This window comes from Myotis davidii, unplaced genomic scaffold, assembly GCF_000327345.1.
Source record: "Myotis davidii unplaced genomic scaffold, ASM32734v1 scaffold49, whole genome shotgun sequence".
NCBI classification, from domain to species: Eukaryota; Metazoa; Chordata; class Mammalia; order Chiroptera; family Vespertilionidae; genus Myotis; species Myotis davidii.
The window spans coordinates 6,027,636-6,048,455 of NW_006300375.1; the positions used below are offsets into that span (position 1 = coordinate 6,027,636).

Below are 20,820 nucleotides of genomic sequence, written 5' to 3' on the forward strand. Positions count from 1 at the left end.
GTTGCCCCACTGGGGTTCTGCCCCCAGCCACATTGGAGGCTCAGAGCAGTGTGTGTGTGTGTGTGTGTGTGTGTATGTATGTGTGTCTGTGGGAGGTCTGCTCCCAGCCACACCACAGAGGCCCGGAGCAGGCACCCCTCTGTGTTGATCTCTCAGGATTGGGTGGTGCCAGGCCCCTCCTCCTGAGCTGGTCGTGACCTTATGGCATCCCAGTTTAATTTGCATATTACCTCTTCATATATACTAGAGGCCCCATGCATGAAATTTGTGCAAGAGTAGGCTTCCTTCCCCCAGCTGCCAGCACCCTTCCCTCTGCCACATGGGACCAGGGCTTCCCTCGAAGCCCCGGCTTCTTCTGGAAGGTCATCCAGAAGGACGTCCAGTCTAAGTGGGAGTCAGGGCCTGCCTGGCAGCCAGGACCCGAGCACTGACTCGCCCAGCACTGGCCGCCGCGGGAGTCAGGGCCTGCTTGGCTCCGTGGCAGCTGGGACCCGGGCCTGACTTCTGCACATTGTTATTTACTCAGCCAGACATTCCCAACTTTTAAATAATCAATGGGAGTAAGGAAGAGATAGTACTAGTCTTTCAGCTTAATAGGATGCACTTACCCTTCAATAAGCTACAAGGTCTATATTTTTTTCTCACAACAAAACAATGGCCAGTCAACTCTTTATTGAATTGTGCATTATGGTCTTTGAAGCTCTATCTAACACTGGATTTTCAAGATTTTGGCCTCATTTGAAGAAGACAATGAGGGATCAGGGTCAAATTGTTAAAAATGCATGATTCTACTGCTCTAGATATAAAAATGGAACAAGTAAGAGTAGGAATGAGCAGCAGGATGGAGATCATTTTCTTCTTTTACATTTACAGCTTGCACTAGAGCCAAATCTAAGCACATGTAGGATGTTTCTAATACTTATAGTTTTTACTATTTTTAAAAACTCAACTATTCAACCAGGAGCATATTTTTTAATATTTTTAAATGTAAAAATATATTTTAAAATTTTCTTTGCTATTTCAGCAGCTGTAAAATATAATTGGCTTTTCAATATCAAAGTGTTCACTAGGATAGGAAACCCTTAAAACAACCACCAATTTATTGCTCTTTTACTTTAGTGTTTCCATATTCAGAAACAAAGTCCCTTATAGTTAAAGGTGGTATTTATAGAACAATACTATATAAATTAAACTGGTGGAGTAAAATATTTAGTTTTTTGAAGTTATCTAATACTTATATAATGAGTATTATATGCTGAAAGTGAACATTTGGTGTGATTGGAAATTTTAGTTATAACTCTTTTATTATAACTAATTTCAATATCAGTTTTGTTCTTAATACTTTCTCAATACCTATATATATCAATATTTTTCAGATGATGAGTTACTGTCTGTTTTTTATTATCTTATATATCTTCCTATTATTGTTAATTTCTTAGCTCTTTTTGTATCCTGTTTTTTTTTAAAATATATTTTATTGAACTTTTACAGAGAGGAAGGGAGAGAGATAGAGAGCCAGAAACATCGATGAGAGAGAAACATCGATCAGCTGCCTCCTGCACATCTCCTACTGGGGATGTGCCCGCAACCCAGGTACATGCCCTTGACCAGAATCGAACCCGCAGGCCGACGCTCTATCCACTGAGCCAAACTGGTTTCGGCTTTGTATCCTGTTTTTAAATATCTTTCTAAACAAATTAATAAGTGCAATAAAATAAATTACGAATATTTTTTCCTAGTTGAAGTCTCCCAATATATTCTGAACACTCTCTGGCTGAATATGACTACAAATAATGATAGAAAAGGCTCAGAGAACTATATTGCATTTTTACTGTCCCCAGAACTCCATCCTGATCATATTTTGCTCGTTTTTGCTTCTTAAAAGTGAAGAGAAAGCAGAGTGTATAAGAGGGTTTAGACATGAGATTTTCAGTCTTTCAGAATATTGTGTGATGACTGAAGGAGACTGAATCTTTCTCCCTTCCTTTCTACACACACACACACACACACACACACACACACACGACTTTCAACTATATGTTTAATGGCAAATCTGTCTCTCTTAAAAAGTGCTCTGTAAACAGCAATACATTTTTGGAAAGTTAGTATTACAATAATAGAGTTAATATTCCTTTAAAAATGTTCTTTGAATTATAAAACATTAAGTTTACTTACCTTTTCAGGGTGAAGCTATTATATAAAACAAGGCCCTTTAATGCTTCACTAGTTACTCTTGCATGTTACTTTTTATATTTAAAAAATTCTCTTTTTGTTTTTATTTTTGATATTACTTCAATGGGCTCATTCCATTTTCTAACTTTTCTTTTTTCTACTCTAAATAAATGTGGCCAAATAGTTGTGACAGAACATGAGACAATCATTTCCAAGAAACTAAATGTTCACATTACACTCTGTCTGCCTCTCTGATGAATTGATAAATGAGGATCCAGTCAGAGACATCACACTACCATAATTTTCCAATTTACCCAGATAGACATGGCTTGGGCACATTGAGTCAAAGCCAAGATCAGCATTCCAATTTTAACTACATGTTTACAGATCATTAGAAATATCCCTCTCTTTTTGAGTCGTTAGGCATGAAAGAATATATTTTGACACCTAGAATACTGTTCTGGAGAAACAACAACACATCTGGGTTCTTCTGAATTGAGTGATTTAGTATGTGGATTAATTCAGGTTGCTGAGTTTGAAGGCACAGCTGAAGACCTGGGAGTCTCATGTAGTACAAGTTCAAAGTGAGGTGAATGGGCACTCACAGTTGTGGCAGGTGGCCCCACTGTATCCAGTCTCATCACAAGTGCATTTGAAGTTGTCCCACGTTTGTGAGCACTTCCCACCATGCTCACAGTGATTGGGCACACATCTGTCAGAGAAAGAGACAAACAGAAATAAACCAACCAAACATGGGATTTATGAGTGGCCAGGTTCCAGGCTGTCTGGGCAATATATCATTACAATGCCGGTTTGCCTTACCAAGGCAATTAATCCTTGTTAGTTTGAGCAGATTAATATGATTTGTGATGGAAGGTGCCAAGCGCACAAAAGATGATGTATCACAGGCCTGGTGTTTCCCACTTTTGAGTAAACAGTAGAAATTAACAGACAGTTGAGAGATTCATTTGCATATCACAAATTCATTTTCGTTTTCTTTTGCACAAAAACAAAGACACTAGTTAAATTTCCTCCTGGTGAGAGATGAAGGATTAGTCATCCTGGTTCTTGTCCTATTCTTTATAAAGGCCAATACCAAGTCAGAAAGGGGTAACACTGAGTTTTCCATAGCAATTTGAGGTTCTGAAATAATGCATGGCAAGGGCAATGAGAATATACCAGCCTGACAAGAAAAGATTTCTGTCTTCCTTACCATTTTCCCTATGTCCAGCTGGCTAGCAGAAGCCACCTACTTAAAAAAGGCAGCAAGCATATCAGGGGGGATGAGGGGAATGTAAGTTTGTATTCAAATCTTTGTCTATTTACTAGATGGGCAATCATGACTATGTAATTTAACCTTTCTGAATCACAATTTTCTCATTTGAAAAATGGAGTAATTATAAATAGTTTTAAGGTTTAGAAATAATGTTCATAAACTAGATAATTGCTAGGAAGGATAATAGAGGGCCAATAAATGAATGGGAGCTATGAATATCTGGACCATAGCTTTCAGGGCACGATTGCATAGCTTGCCTGTATCTTAGCAAAAGTGAATGAAATTGAAATTTGTTTAGGAATACTCATGCTTCAATAACACAGACTCTTTCCTTTCCCCTATCTTTTTCATCAATTTCTCTCTCCAACTTCACAAACTGATTCTTTATGATCCAGGTTAAGATGCTCACAGATAACAAAGGTATTAGTTGTTATGTGTTAGCATTTATAGGACATTTCTGGATTTACACAGAAAAGGCACCTAGAATAAAACAGCAGAATCTATAATAGTAGGTCATAGGTCATAGGCTGATGGAGAGCCACCCTGCATAGAATTCCTTAATTATAATGAAGCCCTGTAAATTTCCTGCTACAAAATAAGATGGACTGGGCTCAGATATAGCATTCTCCAGCCCTGTTCTTTTTTTGAGCTACCATCAGCCATGTCTAAAATAACTGTAGCAGAGCATGCCCCAGTTAGGCATGGAACCTCGTAGAAATAGTAAAAACATAGAAATGTTTTTCCTCTACAATTCTTTGCAAACCTTTAGTCATGCAACAAACATGGGAAGTGAAAGATGAACAAACTTCAGGTCACTGCCTTTCAAAAGCTTACAACCCAGGAAAGTATATATATATATCCATGTCTAAAATAACTGTAGCAGAGCATGCCCCAGTTAGGCATGGAACCTCGTAGAAATAGTAAAAACATAGAAATGTTTTTCCTCTACAATTCTTTGCAAACCTTTAGTCATGCAACAAACATGGGAAGTGAAAGATGAACAAACTTCAGGTCACTGCCTTTCAAAAGCTTACAACCCAGGAAAGTATATATATATATAAGCAAATGCAGGGATGGACAATGAAGTTTCACATGAGGGACCATATGTAGGTTTGAGGCACAGCAAAAGGCTTTTAGATTGAGCCTCAATGAATGGGCAGGATTATAAGAGAAGAAAATGAGAGGAAGAACATTAATTAATGGGGGAAATAAAATCTTCAAAGGCATAATATTGGATTATTATGAGAGATAGAAAATTCACTCCACAGTTATTTACTTATTCTCTCTTGGAACTCTTTTATGTATAAAATTTATTTTTATTTGATAAATTTGATATTACAACTTATAAATTTAAGGTTTATAGTATGTTACTTTCATATATTTATATATTGTAATATGATTGCATTTGAAGCAAGATTTATCACATTACATCATTATAATAAGTAATAATGACTGTGTTCATTATATGTGCATTAAGTCTCTATGGCTTATTTACTACTTATTACAAGTTTGTACCCCAAAATACCATCAATCTTACCCCCACCTTCCATCCCCTGGTAACCATCATTTTACTTTGTGTTTTTTTTTATAGGTAGGATTTATTTTTTTTAGAATTCACATATTCGTGATTTCATATAGTACTTCTCTTTCTCCATCTGACTTATCTTACATTAGCATAATGTGCTCAAGGTCCAAATATGTTGTCTCAAATGGCAGGATGTGTGTTCTTCTCATAGGTGAATCCATTGTGTATATACATATCACATCTTTATTAACCATTCATGCATTTGGGTTGTTCTCATATCTCGACTATCGTGAATAATGTGGTGATAAACATGGGAGTACACATATCTTATCAAAATCCTGTTTTCATTTCCTTTGGGTATACAGCATACTCAGAAGTAGAATAGCTGGAATGTATGGAAGATCTATTTTTAGTGTTTGAGAAACCTCCATGTTGTTTTCCATAGTGGTTGGGCTAATTTACATTCCCACCAGTATCTGTTGTTTCTTTTTTGATTTTTCACCCATTGTTTCTTGTTTTCTTAATGATAGCCATTCTAATAGGTGTGCTGTGATATCTCATTGTGTTTTAATTTGCATTTCTCTGGTGATTAGTGATGTTGAACATTTTTTTTCATGTCTATTGGCCATCTGTATGTTGTCTATTCAAGTTCTTTGCCAGTTTTAAATTGGATTGTTTGTCTTTATGGTTATAATTTTGTAGTATCAGTTGTAATGTCTCCTCTTTCATTTATAATTGTACTTACTTAAGTCTTCTTTCTTTTTTCTTAGTCTAAAGGTTTGCCAATTTTGTTTATCTTTTCAAAGAATCAGCTTTCAGATTTGCTGAACCTGTTTGGTTTCTTTGATCTCTATTTCATTTATTTCTGCTCTGCTTTTAATTATTTCCTTCCTTCTGCTAAGTTTGGGCTCAATTGTATCATCTTTTTCTAGTTTCTTGAATGCAAAGGTAGGTTGTATACTTGAGATCTTTCTAATTTCTTAACATAGAGTTTTTGTTGCTATAAACATACCTCTCAGAACTGCTTTTGCTGCACCCCCACAACATTTGAAATGCATTTTCATATTCACTTGTTTTAGGGTAATGTCTTTTTGTTTCCCTTTTGATCTCTTCTTTTAACCATTGGTTATTTAAAAGTATGTTGTTTAGTTTCCACAGATTTGAAGATCTATTCATTTTTCTCTTATTGTTGATTTCTAATTTCATGCCAATGTGGTCTGAGAAAAGATTACATTTTAAGATTAGTTTTGTGGCTTATTATATAATCTTTCCTGAATAATGCTCCATGTGCACTTGAGAAAATGTGTATTCTGCTGCTGCTGTTAGATGGAATTTTTTATGTATGTGTGTTTAGCTCCTTTGTGTTTTTTTAATATATATATTATTTTAAAGAGGAAAGGACAGGGAGAGGGTAAAAACATCAATGATGAGAGAAGATCATTGATTGGCTGCCTACTACCCCCCCCCCCCCGCCCCCCCCAAGGATTGAGTCCACAACTCAGGCATGTGTCCTGACTGGGAATTGAACCATGACTTTCTGGTCATAGGTTGACACTCAACCCCTGATCCACACTGGCCAGGCTAGTTCCATTGTTTTATAGTGTGTTTCAAAGTATTTTCTGTCTGAACAGTCTATCCATTGCTGATAGAGGGGTATTGAAATCCCCCACTATTTTTATATTGTTTTCTATTTCTCCATTAACATATGCTATGATTAATATATTTTAGTGCTCATAGGTCAGGAGCCTATGTATTTATGATTTTTATACCTTTTTGAAATATTAACCTCTTTATCATTATATAACAGCCTTCTTTGTCTCTTGTTACCATTATTTTTTTTTTATTTAAAGTCTATTTGTCTGATAAATCTGATTACTTTTGGTTACTATTTGCTTGAAGTATCCTCTTCAACCCCTTCACTCTGAGCCCATGCTTGTCTTTGGAGCTGAAATGAGTTTTTTGAAGGCAGCATATAGTTAGGTCTTGTTTTTTAATTCATGTAGCTACTCTATGCCCTTGGTCGGTGAGTTGAATCTATTTACATTTATGGTAATTACTGATATATGGGGACTTACTACTACCACTTTATCTTTTGTTTTCTGGTTGTTGTATATCTCTATTGTTTATTTTTCCTTGTGTTTTTGCCTACCCTTTAAAGTTGGCAGCTTTCTATAATAATGTGCTCAATTTCACCCTTTTTTATGTTTCATGTCTTTACTCTAGATTTTTGTTGTGTGGTTACGATGAGGTTTGTATAAAATGTTTTACAGATAAAATACTCTTTTTGGTCTAATGGTGGTGAACTCACCCAGCTTTTATTTGACTGAAAAAGCTTCTATTTTTCCATATCTGAAGAATAACTTTGCTGACTAGAGTATTTTTGGCTGGCAATATTTACCTTTCAATACTTTGAATATGTCATTCCACTCTCTCCTTGCCTGCAGAGTTTCTGCTAAGAAATCTGATTATTATCTAATGGGTATTCTTTTGTAGGATAATTTCTTTTTCTTAGCTGGATGTCTTTAATATCTTTATCATTAACTTTTGATAGCTTTATTATAATATGTCTTGGAGAGGGTCTTTTTTGCCTTATGATAGTAAAGTGGTTTAACAGCTTCATGGACTTGTATGCCTAGTTCTTCCCCCAGGTTATAGGAATTTCTCAGCTGTTATTTACTTAAGTAATCCCTCTGTACCCCCTTCTTCTTCTGGTATACCCATTATTCATTTTTCTGTTGGCTCTCCTAATGGAGTCTAATAGGTCTCATAGGTTTTCTTTCTTTTCTTTTTAAATTTTGTTTATTGCTTAAAGTATTACAAAGAGTATTATATATGTCTTTTTTCCCCTCCCTTTGACCTCCCCCAGCCTCCCCTATCTCCAGTGTCTTGTTTTCTTTACATTTTTAAAACTTTAGTTTTATTTCTTCTGAAATCATTTCTAGGTTCCTATCTTCCAGGTCACTTATTATCTCTTCCATCTAATCAGCGCTATTACTAATGCTTTCTAATGAATTCTTCATCTCATTTATTGAGTTCTTCTGTTCCAGAAGTTCTGTTTGGTTCTTTTTTAGAATTTCAATTTCTTTAGTAAAGCATACCTCTGTTCGTTAACTTTATTCTTGAGTTCATTGAATGGCCTATTTGAGGTTACTTGTAGCTTGTTGAATTTCTTTGTAACAGCTATTTTGAATTATTTATCAGTTACATCCTAATGAAATACTAAATTAGTTGCTGGAATTATAATTACTTCTCTATATAATTTCAGCTTGGCCAGAAGAAATAGCAGGTAATGAAATATACTACATAGGGTATATGCCCTATGTAGTATATTCATGATTGCAATCTTCCATGACTTTGAGTTTGGTTACTGGAAAATTGTCATTTTACTTTTGTGATACCATGATTTTTCATGCTATTTAATTAGATGTGCCTCTGCCCAGTGCATTTGAAGTAGGAAACCTTTCTTATTAGGTAAAGCTTTGCTTTGATTTTAACAATTTGATATATTGGCAATAAAGGCCCTTTTCCCCCAGCAGGTGGAGCTAAAGCACATTTTTTTGTTGGTTTTTTTTGTTTTGTTTCTCTTACATGAGCTGCCTCATGGCTCTAGTATTTGGGAGCACATACCTCCCACCCTCCAACCCCTCTGTCAGAGGTGTCTTTGGTACCAACATCAGTGCGGGGGTTTCCTAGATTGTGGGCACCACTGCCAGGGAGACCAGGGTCATCACAGGCATCCATCTCTGCTTCCCTAGTTCTGCCGCCTCTGTGAGGTCCAATCCATTCACCTTCAGATATACGGATGTACAGATCCCTCAGGTATCCTGGCAGGCTGTACAGAGGGTCCTTTGTTGTGCTATGCATATCCTAACTTAAAGGAGACAGACAAAGGGAACAATTTATAGTAACCTTATGCTGATACCACTCCTTGACACCCTACATTTGATAGGCATTTGGTGTTGGTGTTGGGCATGGTGTTATCAAGGCTATAAAAATGGCCCTTCTCCAAAGACCTTATAACCTAGGTGGAGGTAAAGGATAAGATTCATGCAAAATACAATATGAGGCAGAATTTCATGACTCATCGAAGAAATATGAAATGCGACAGAAATATGGATACCAGAGTAGTTATGAGTAAAATCTAAATAACGGGCTTAATGAAGTGTAGAACATTTCATCCAGGCATTAAAAGAGGAGTTGCACTTTTATAAGGAAAATGTTGAAAATTGTCCCAGCTGCAGAAGCGAAAAGCAATGACAAGGAGGTAAAAACACTAGCGGCAGGTGGTCACGGGTTGTTGTTTTGGATGCATTCCCACAGCCACTACCCTCTGCAGACACAGAGGTGTGGGCCTCAGCAGAGGTACTTATATCCAGGAGTCCTGATTGTCCAGATCATGGGAGCAATCAATGGAACAGACACTTCAAAATTACATAAAACTAAAAAACATCCTTGATATTTAATTTTGGAATACTGTATGTATGTGCCTTTGTGTAGTATATTTACTTCCTAAGTAATTGTGGGTTAAAATTAGCTCAGCCTAATAGTGAAAGTAATTTACATCAGCTCATTGTATCAATTAATTTGGTGGAAGTAGTACAGAAATGTACTGAGTTATTAAAAAAACACACACAAAAAAAACAGGTTGGAATGTAAATGTGCTCTAAAAAGGGCACAAAGCAGAAAATCCATGTCTCAAAAAAAAAAAAAGATTACTGAATACAAACATACACACGAGAAGCATATATCTATCAAGTGAGATTAACTAAATAAATACTGCTAAAATCCAGTATTAATAATTTATTCAAAAGTGATCTTTTATTTAAATGCAACTTTAATATTTTTTTTCAGTCTTCTTTATTTGTTAATCCTCACTGGAAGATATTTTTCCAGTGATTTTTAGAGAGAGTGGAAGAGAGAGGGAGAAACACAGAGAGAGAAACATCCATGTGAGAAAGACACATGGATTGGTTGCCTCCTGCATGAGCTGCGACCAGGGTCCAAGCCAGGGAGGAGCCTGGAACTGAGGTATGTGACCTTGACCAGAATCCAACCCAGGATCCTTTGGTCCTCAGGCCAGCGCACTATCCATTGAGCAAACTGGCTAGGGCAATATTTTTGTTTGTTTGCTTTTCATATTTCTAAAATCAACATGATCCATATGCTGATTATTGGCATTTCAATTCTTAATGGCATGAAATGTTTTATGTCCAAATCAGGTTGAATAATCAAATGTAACTCCAAACCCTAATATTTTATCAGTATATTAAAAAAAGATTAAGACCCATTACCAACCAAAACAAATTACAAATTAACCTAGCTTTCCCCTTTCTAATTATTTATTTCTTCTACTGTACTCCCATGGAACCATTTGCATATGTCCAACATACCCTTATCACGCTGTTTTGTAATTATTTGCTTGAGCATATGACTTCTAAATTGTGATGCTTTGCAGTTAGGAATTTTTATCTTATGATTCTTAGCATGACAAGGTGCCTAGCCTACTCTCAGTAAATGCTTATTAATGGGACAACAGAAGAAATGGATCAATTCAATAATAGAAAATCAAGCCAAGGAACTAAAGTAATTTCGGAAGAAACATCTCTCTACACTAAGAAATATGGACTATGTTTATGTATGATGTCAGTCTTAGATCCAGACTCGTGCTTTAGTAAACTAATTATTGGAGTAGTTCCCAGGACATATATAATTTGTGTCAGAGCATGTCCTAGCTTGAAAGTTTGCTTCTCATAAACAATGAATCAGAATGCCTCTATTGCTGCTACCAGAGAACTGCTTGACCAGGATCAGGAACATACAGGGAAGCTGGCAGGTGTCAATTGGCTGTGATCAAAGGGCTCCAGAGCAAGTGATGCATCAAATTAACTCTGCCCCCAGCTCGCCCTGGTATCAGCGGCTCTGTCAGCCAGAATCATCTGTGCACTTGTGCCGATGCTTTCCCAAAATGCTTAAAATCAGAATGCATTTTTAAAAATGAAATTGGTACCCCAGTACATAAAACCAATACAAGCTGTGTTTTGAAAGTTCAAATGTATAACAATTGCTTAATATAGCACCAAATGGACAGTGTAGCTGTTGGGATGGATGCGATGATTCCGCCCAGGGTTCTGCATGACAGTTGCAGTTTTATTTTATCCAGTGTATCTTTTTTATTTCTTTTTTATTTCTATACTTGATTTTAACGGCAAAGCATCGAGGACTTTGGTATTTGGACATACCAGTAAGAAACTGCAAATGGTACCACAGTACCATTTGTAGCCTATGGATGCTACTTAATTAAACAGGGAGAACAGAAGAACTTTATTTCAACCCTAAAATATGTTATCCTGGGCAGCATCACCGAATGTATTAGTAGTCTTCAAAGCATTTTGAAGGTGCTTTATTAAATTTTTTTCTCTACAGTGTTTAGGAGTTAAAATAAAACTTTAAATAAATTTCAAATAAACCTTATTGTTGCCTTTAAAGCCACATTTGGTTCTGTAGAACTCAATATAAAAACCACAGTATGTGTGCACCAGGACTTCAGACCTATGCTTACACAATACCCAATAACCACTGACAGTGGAGTATTGATCAGAACAGCTTGCTTGCTGTGACGAACATCCTGAACTACTGGCACGCAAATGTGCAAAGTTTTACATTCAGAGGAACCACTTGCAAACCTTGTTGCAATGAAGATTCTGATTTTTTAGGTCTGGGATGGAGTCTGAGATCCTGTGTTTCTCATAAGCTCCCCAGCAATGCTCACTCAGCTGGTCAGAGGGCCACGTTGTGAGTCCCATTCTCTGCGGCAGGGTCTCAGTGAACGGGGACCCCACGGGGAGAAACAGCACAGAGGCAGGCAGCCTGTCAAAAGGACAAACTTGATTCACTTTGCTGTTTCTCCTGAGACTGTACTTTTTTCAGGGGTCCTCCTACACTTTTTTATATGATTCGTTCAGAGGGACAAGATGATAATCTCCTCATCTCACTTAGTAGGTTTAACATTTCAGAACCTGACTGTAGACCTCACATAATTCAGAGACAGTGATCACTGAATATAAAGGTAGTTTCATTTCACCGTAAAATCAAGTTCCTTATTCTCAATGACAGAGTCAACTGAAAGTTCGCACCTGCTCAGTTCTTGTCCAGAAACTCGCGCCAGGATACTTAATTTGCAATGAGAGGGAGTACCACAAGTCTCAGAGAGTACTACCTGCACATTCAGCATGCCTTCTTCTAAACTTTAGAAAAGAAAACTTTAGGTTACCTGTAGGTTATTTGGTAAACTATTGGAAATTTTTTAAAAGTTACCATCCTCACGCCCTGACAAGTTTGGCTCAGTGGATAGAGCGTTGACCTGCGGACTCAAGGGTCCCAGGTTCAATTCTGGTCAAGGGCATGTACGTTGGTTGCGGGCACATACCCAGTGGGGAGTGTGCAGGAGGCAGCTGATCGATGTTTCTCTCTCATCGATGTTTCTAACTCTCTTATCCCTCTCCTTTCCTCTCTGTAAAAAATCAATAAAATATATTAAAAAAAAAGTTACCATCCTCACATAAATCACCTCCTGAATTTATGATTTCCTCCTTTGTCTTGCCTTCCAATTTTGTTTTTGCAAATTAAGAAATTCATTTAGGAAGTTTGCTTTCTTAAATGCTATTTTTGCTATTCTTGGCCCTCAGAGCTTTTCTACAACTATGGTGGGGTTTTCTTCTGCATTACCTGCAATATTGATATTTCAGTACTTTTATTTGCACACTAATTAGCTTTCCATTTTAGTTGAAGGCATACTCCCTATGTAGTATATTTCATCACCTGCTATTTCATCTGGTCAAGCTGAAATTATATAGAGAAGTAATCATAATTCCAGCAACTAATTTAGCATTTCATTACTACATAACTTACTTTTATAGTTGTATAACCCAAAAAAACGAATGTTATATTTATGGCGTTCCTTCAACAAGCATTTATTTATGGAAATATTTAAATGCATATTGACTTTACTGTTCACAATATGCCCAAATGTCCTATTAAAAATAATCCAGCATCTTTTTCCACATCTATGTAACTATACATTTCTACACTAACTGTATCAATGATTAATTTTAGCCTAACAATATAAACATATTAAAATCATTTCTATTATAATAAGCTTGAGTTCAGCCTATCTTACTTTTTTAATTTACTTTGAGTTATAATTTTATAATACATTCTCCATCGTTTTATGAATAAAACATATTTTAAAAGATCACAGGTTCACAGGAGGAGAACCTGTGAGATCCTTAGTTCCTTCTACCTCCTGATCCAACCGTCTTTAAGCTATGTAAGTAACAGTAAGTTCTTTCTATTTAGTCACCTGCTTCAATAAAGATACTCTAAAACCAAATCCAAGAAACAAAAAATCAAGGAAGTGAAATCCTTAAGACATTGTATTTATTCATCAAAATGTAATTAGGAGTCAGTCTCTCTATATGCCTAATACTAAAAATATTGGTACAGACATAATGTATTACAATTGCATGAGTATGCTGAGGTTTGATGGAAAAGTTAATCTTTGAAAGGAAGTATAGATTTAGGTTAGCCTTGAAGGGAGAACACCTTTCCATGCGGAGGGACAGTACAAGCCAGCACCAGTATACACAAGTGCAAAATGTGGTTAGGGAATTATGAATTGTTGAGTTTGGCCAGAGCAGAAGGCTTGCATTCAGGAGTGAGGAATGCAGCCACAGCCCTTCCCCCACCTTCCTTTTCATCATCACCCTGAATTTGTTCAGGTATCTTCTCTGCTTCAGGTGGCCATTCGCTTTTAGAGGGGAGACACTCCCAATCCCTAAGGGGCTAAAAGTAAAGGACCAAGCTTCTTAATGAAGTCATTAATCTGCTGCACATTATTCCTCAAAAATTGTGATCCCCTTCTTCTATCACAATACAATGTGTGTCCATATATAGAGCCACTGACTTCTCCATGAAATATACTTTCCATGATGGTAGGCTCTATGTCTGTGCACCACTCTCTATCCATTGCCTGGAATTCTGCCTGTCATTGAGCAGGTAACCACTGAATGAATTTTGAGTAAGTGAATAGCAATCATTTGGAATTGTTGGAATGGCTTTCAGAGCCATTTTACGAATATGTGACTGCATATAAACAGAAAATGTCTCAAACTGCTGTGTTTTAAGTGAAGCTTTAGATTACCTGTTCCATTTTTCTCAAATCTAAGATAGAAAGATAACCCCATTACACAGTAAGTCAAAGTGTCTGACTCAAGGCTTCATACAATTTCCACACCTACCACAATGCTATTTCCTTTATAGATGAAGAAAACACACATCCAACAGAAGCCCTGTAACCTGAAAAATTGGTGAAGCCTTTATATACTGAGATAATTATTAGAATGACAAGTACAGACCTGAAGAAACCCACCAGTCAAGCAAAAACAGTATTTTGACAAATTAATCAACATATAAAAACATACCAAAAGAATAATTAAAATAATAATTAAAGAGTGAAACCCCATAAATTTACAGGTTTCTTTTATTAAAGAAAGTAATAGTATGAGTAACTCCTAAGGGATACTACAAATTGTGTTTTTATTAGATTAGAAAGATGAAATACTTTAAAGAAAGTAATACTATTAATGAAATTACCATGAAAACAAGTTAAAGTATTTTACAGTTTATGCTTCCAAAGGCATACAAGCAGTTGTTATAGATTTAGCAAATTAGAAAAAATTGCACAAAAATTGCACTAATCATATTACACTATGAAGTGCCATATGATTTAATTGGCTCACCAGGTTTTCTGATCCTGAAATCAAACTGGAAACATCTCCTTAGACAGGCTTCACTGCATTCTGATCTCTCAAATATTCACAGTGAAAAACATTTAAAATGTCCTATTTTCAATGTGGCCAGGTTTAAGAAGTATCACCATGTTGAAAACAGTATTCCAAAAAGTAGAAGCACAAATGGCTTTTAATGGCCTACACAGAATATTTTCATTTAGAAAGAAAAGATACTCTATAAGGCAGAAATATGCAATTAATGATCTTTGTTTTCTAGATATCAATACGACAACATTTTAACATAAGCTACACATACACATAATTAATTTTTTAAAATGTTTTTTTGTTGTTACATAATTTGTTAATGAGACCATACACCTTCCCCAGATGTTGAAATGCAGAGTGCCTGAACTTTCCTAAGACAGGACACATTGGTCCAAGACTTTGAAAATTAGACCTGACCCAGTCAAACCAGAGGATCTGATAAATTGTAAAATGGAACAGCTAAAGGATTAGAGTCTGCTCAAACATTGGCAATAAATCCAGTGCTTTATGCTTGCGTTGAGCAATATGTGTGCCATGTAGACATGTTTTCAATATTTTAAAAGGTCAGCCATCTAAAAATGAGCTCAATATCCCTACAAGAATAAACTATCCATGTGTATATATAATCTTTAAGAGGGATTGCTGTCATCGCTATCATTTCAAAGAGCTGTAGACAACACAAAACCTCAAGTAAAATACCTATTAGGAGATAATTATTATAACTGAGCTTCTTTGCCATGCAGATTGTTTATGTAGCCTAAGATACATAATTATATACCCACTTCCGCTAATACTGTGGAAGACTTTTTATTTTTTTGTTCCTATCTTAAGTTAATAGTCTATTAAGGTTACATGGAATTATCATAACACATATATGTGAGTGTGTTTTTGATGGTTTTTAGACGTATTGTTTTTTATTATTCTAAACTAGAGCCATGGCAGACATAAGCACAGGATAGCACTGGGCCCCAGGGGAGGGTACCTCACACAGACAGGAAAAGGTAATTAGAAAAACTCTCCTAGCCATGGTCCTGGGGCCCACAGATGGTGTCATAAGGAGGAATCCACTGTGTGATGGGAGCAGGGGCAGCAAGTTAGGACTGAGGCTCCAGGGCTGCTTCTGCCATAAACTCTCTGGACAAATTACTTCTCAGAGCCCAGTTTCCCCCAGTGACAGCTGGAGTTGTGAGTAGGCAGCAACGTTTAGAGGGAACAGACGAACTTGAGAACCTGCTACACCATAGCCAAGCGCCCCCCTTTGCCTCCGTAATTGCTTCCTCGGAAGTCGTTTCCTTGAGTGTAAATGCAATGGGACTTGAGGTACCTCCCCGCCTCGATGTGCAGTGTGGGCAGCGTGCCCCGCACAGCTGGGTGCATGTCAGGAACCTGGTAAACGGCCATTTCCCTGCCAACCCTAACCCTTAGCCAAGGCCTTGGATCCTTTCAGAATTGAGAATGACGCGCTTTGAGAGGAGAACTCGCTGCACATACCGTATTACAGGCGTCCCTGGCTGGGGTTGGGGCTGGGGCTGGGGCTGGGGCTGGGGCTGGGGCTGGGCGGTGCCACTGAAACAATTCAGGAAGGAAGACTTGCAACATAAATGGCATCTGTGAATGCTCTGGAAATTAATCCGTTATATACACCATTCTTTTTGAGGTTGTTTTATCTTCCTTCTAAAAAGCCCTGACTGTTTTGGCTCTAAAGAGTCCTGACAGGTTTGGCTCAGTGGAAAGAGCATTGGCCTGTGGACTGAAGGGTCCCAGGTTCTATTCTGGTCTTAGGGCAGCATAGGAGAGAGAGGAGAAAGAAGGGAAAGGAGAAAGAAGGGAGAGGAGAAGGGAGAGAAGAAGGGGATTTGTGTATCTAAATTTAAGATGGGGTGGGGGTCCCCGCTGGGTTGCCTGGCCAGCCTGGGTGAGGGGCTGATAGCTGTTGGACGGCTGGCCACTGCCCCGCCCCGGGCAACCCAGGCTCCCAACCCTCCTTGAGCGGAGGCCATGCTGGCTGGAAGCAGGTACCTGGGATTTATTTATCTTCTATAATTGAAACTTTGTAACCTTGAGCGAAGCCCACAGCCAGCCAGGGCAGGTGGGAAGCTTCGCTTCCTCCATCGCCAGGGGCCACCAAAGCCTCTTGTTTGCTCCAGCTCCGTGGCCGCTGCCATCTTGGTTGGGTTTATTTGCATACTTGCTCCTAATTGGCTTGTGGGTGTGGCTTGTGGGTGTAGCGGAGGTACAGTCATTTTGCACGTTTCTCTTTTATTAGATAAGATTCACATCTGTACTTCTGGGTTAACAGAAAATTCAAACCACCAAAATAGAAGAGTAAGAGTTTACCACTAGAAAGAATGATAGAACTCCTTTTTTGATCTCTTTATTTTACAGATAAAGAAACAGAACTGGAAATTCAATGAAATTAAGTGGGCACAAGGTCACAGGGTATATTGTATGTAGTATAGTCAGGACTTGGGCACAGGTGTCTGTCTAGCACTTTCAAAATACTGCATATAGTTCTAAATTACAATGGAGAAAAATTGTTGCAAACTAGAGATCTTTTGGGAAGCACATAAGATTACTGTCTTTAATATATTTGAATGCCTTTTATCTGGGCATATCCCTCCAAGATCTGGCTCTCTGACATTTCTTTTTTTTGCACTGCGTCCAAAAAGGTATATTATGCTTATGCAGATTTTTAATATTTGTCCAGTGAAGAAATTAAAATGAATATTTCTGACATTTTTATAGTTGATTCAAAGCAAATAGTATGGAAACAATTTAATCAATTTCTATGGTTTTGTTATTATCCTCACTGTTAAACTTATTATTTTCTCTGGAAAGCTTAGTCTCTTTGGAAGGCAGTGTTCGCTGTAAATTAAGCTGGCTAGAAATCTATCAGCTATCTGTGACAGGTATTGTTTGGAGAAGAGGTGTAGATTTTGATTCTCAAAGGACTAAAGAAAAGAGATCTATGCTAATGGAGATAGAGGATTGGAAAATGTTTGAGGGAGAGCCTCCCGCTGTCCTTTAGGAGGCTAGAGTATAGGAAATCAAGCCTCATGACATATACTTTTGTTTTTCTCATTATTATTTACTGTAACTCAGCTACATTCCAAATTTCTTTGGGTCAGTTGCTCTGTAAGACCTGGGTCAGCACCACCGACATAGAAGGCCCCCAATAAATGCCTGTTGACGAATTACTGAATCAAAGACAACAGCACAAGCAGCTTCTCCTCATCTATTATAGATGTTCCAGCACAGAAAGAGCCACAGAACTTACAGGTTGCAAACAGTTTTGAAAAAAGTCCGTCCTTACCACATTCTTCAGAGATGCACATAGTTATGGCCACAGAAACTAAACTTTTCTATAGATCTCACAGCTTGTTATTGCCAGAGATAACAGCCTCAGATTAATGTCCTTAATCCTTGTTTTCTGGTGTTCACACTTGTTTCTTTGTCTGTTAAAAAAGGAAGAGGATTCCAGAGGATTCCAGTGCACAAAGCTAATGTCATAAATGTGAATAAAAAGTGGAAGAGGGTTTGCACATAGTCTAATATCTTGTTTTAGTGAACATGCCCACTTTAATAATGTGTCCTTAATACTTTCAAAATAAGTATGTTCCCTATTGTTACTCCTCTTGATATACTTCCCAAAAGACAGCCTCCAGTTGATTATTTGCTGTTATCACCATTTCTGTTAACACTCAGCTAAGCAAGAACACAGAAATAAGTCATTTCAAATTTATTCTAATTTAAGAACTTTAACTCATTTATAGAAATCATGGGTAGCATGGTTTAGAACATTCACTATCTCATTAATTGGATTTTGTGCCAAAGTAAACTGCTAAAGATTGTCATACCCGTTGCTGTATGGAATTGCATATACTGTTATCTTTAAGGCTCTATTTGAGAATTTACATTTTAACCAAAAAAATAACATTGGCAATGTCATTAAATTGATTAACATTATCATGGGCTAGACAATTACACGCTTTGCAGAGAAGATGTTTTAAGGTTCACTGAATAAATAACTAATGAGAAATGGGTATTACTTTATCTCGTCTTCATAAATGGAAATAATAATTATTGAGCACCTATTATGTTCCATGAAGGATATGAAGCACTGGTCATCTTACGGAATATGATGAAATCTACACACTGTTGTACATGTTATTGTGGAAGCATAGACAGAATACTCGGGGAGGGTGCAGGTTGGTTATGTATAGGATGCTATGGTGGGATGGGGTGGCTAATTTCATGGAAGCTCTTTGCACGTGATGGTTGAGTTGGTTGTAGATGGGTAAGAGCTCAGAAATTAAGAAGGTATTCCTGGACATGAGAACAGCATGGGCAAGGGTAGGCAGGAAGGCTTTTAACAGGTGAACTGTGCATTTTAGGAATCTATCATTGCTGAATCTTTAACAGCAAAACTGGGAGAGGCAAGAGTTATTCTAATAATTTCTATATGTGACTAATAATGGCATTAAATGTCAGACAGGTATTATGTGGTTTGAGCTTTTAGAAGTCAACTCTATGCTCACCTAAATGCTGCTATTACATAACTGGGTATTCAATCTCTAATTTTACTGTTAAGAAATAAAGACTGTACCAAGAAGTTTATGGCAGGGCTATCTTATAGTTTCTTTCCTATGATAGATATCATGAAGTGATTAATAACAACATTATACGGCTATTACTATCAACCAAGTTTTTCTACTATTCTTCAGTTCACTAGAAACAGATATATATATTTAAAAAAAACACCCAAAGCTCTGTTTGAGAATTTACATTTTAACCAAAAAAATATCATTGGTAGTATCATTAAATTGATTAACATTATAATTGGCTAGACAATAATGATGATTGTTCAATTCATAAATCCGAAGCCAATAGGAACCCTCACTAAACATTTAAGAGTAAGAGGTAACCGTACAAAGGAAGGAAATCTTATCATTTGCAACAGCATGGATGGGCCTGGAGAGTGTTATTTATGTTAAGTGAAATAAGCCAGTAAGAGAAAGACAAGTATTACATGATTTCACTCATATGTGGAATCCAATGAACAAAATAAACTAACAAGCAAAATAGAAACAGACTCATAGAGAACAGAGCGATAGCTGTCAGAGAGGAGTGGGGGTTGCAGGCTGGATAAAGGGATTAGGGGGGAGAGGAAGAGGACTCAAGGACACAGGCAACAGTAAGGTGATTACAAGAGGAAGGATATTTGTGAGGGGGGAAGTAGGGGAGGTAGTTGAAGGTAAAGGGGACTAGATGGTGATGGAAGGAAACTTGACTTGGGGTGGTGAACACAATACAATATATAGATGATATATGATAGAATTATACATCTGAAACATAAAATTTTATTAACCAATGTCACCCCAACAAATAAAAAAATAGTAGAAGATGAAGAAGGTGAAAATTATGAAGATATTTACAGTTTTTTCAAACCCAGAAAAATTAAATGTCAGAATCCCCCCAAGCTGGACCCCTTCAAGAAAATAATTCATCTAAAATGGAAATGGTTTTAAAGAAAGTAATAACAATAAAAATCTAACTATTTTATTAACAGGCACTTGACTTTATAAATGGTCATAAAATGATTTGACATGCTTAATTTTAACTGCAAACAGCTCATTTCTGCAGATTTATTATCTTACTTACAAGTAAGATTGCCCTATAGAAAATTTGATAGGCTAAAATTGCTTCTAGTTGAAGTTCCTTGAGCTTACTTTTATTCTTCCTAAATTATTATGGCGTTATCATTTATGTCAAAACAGTTGAGTCTTTCTTAGTGTTTCAGATCATTAATAACGGTGGTTTCTAGGAGCTTATCCCTCAGTAGCAAGAATGTATTCCCAAACCTAATTACTCAAGTCTAAACTTGAGTTTGCCACTGAGCATTTAATTTAATTTTTTTTAGTGTTGATTATTTTTGTCACAACTGCAAAGCCGATCTTGCTTATAATCATTTCAAATGGAGAAATCACCAACTATAAACAGAAACAGTATAGGGG

General features: G+C 36.9%; 1 protein-coding gene across 1 annotated transcript in view; it reads right to left on the reverse strand.

Moving 5' to 3' along the window:
- Positions 1 to 20,820, reverse strand: part of CNTNAP2 (contactin associated protein-like 2) — a 1,235,176-nt gene that overhangs the window by 683,282 nt on the left and 531,074 nt on the right. Inside the window, exon 10 of the mRNA XM_015572712.1 lies at positions 2,778 to 2,884. Coding sequence (XP_015428198.1) covers positions 2,778 to 2,884 — 107 coding nt within the window. The remainder of the gene's footprint in view (positions 1 to 2,777; positions 2,885 to 20,820) is intronic.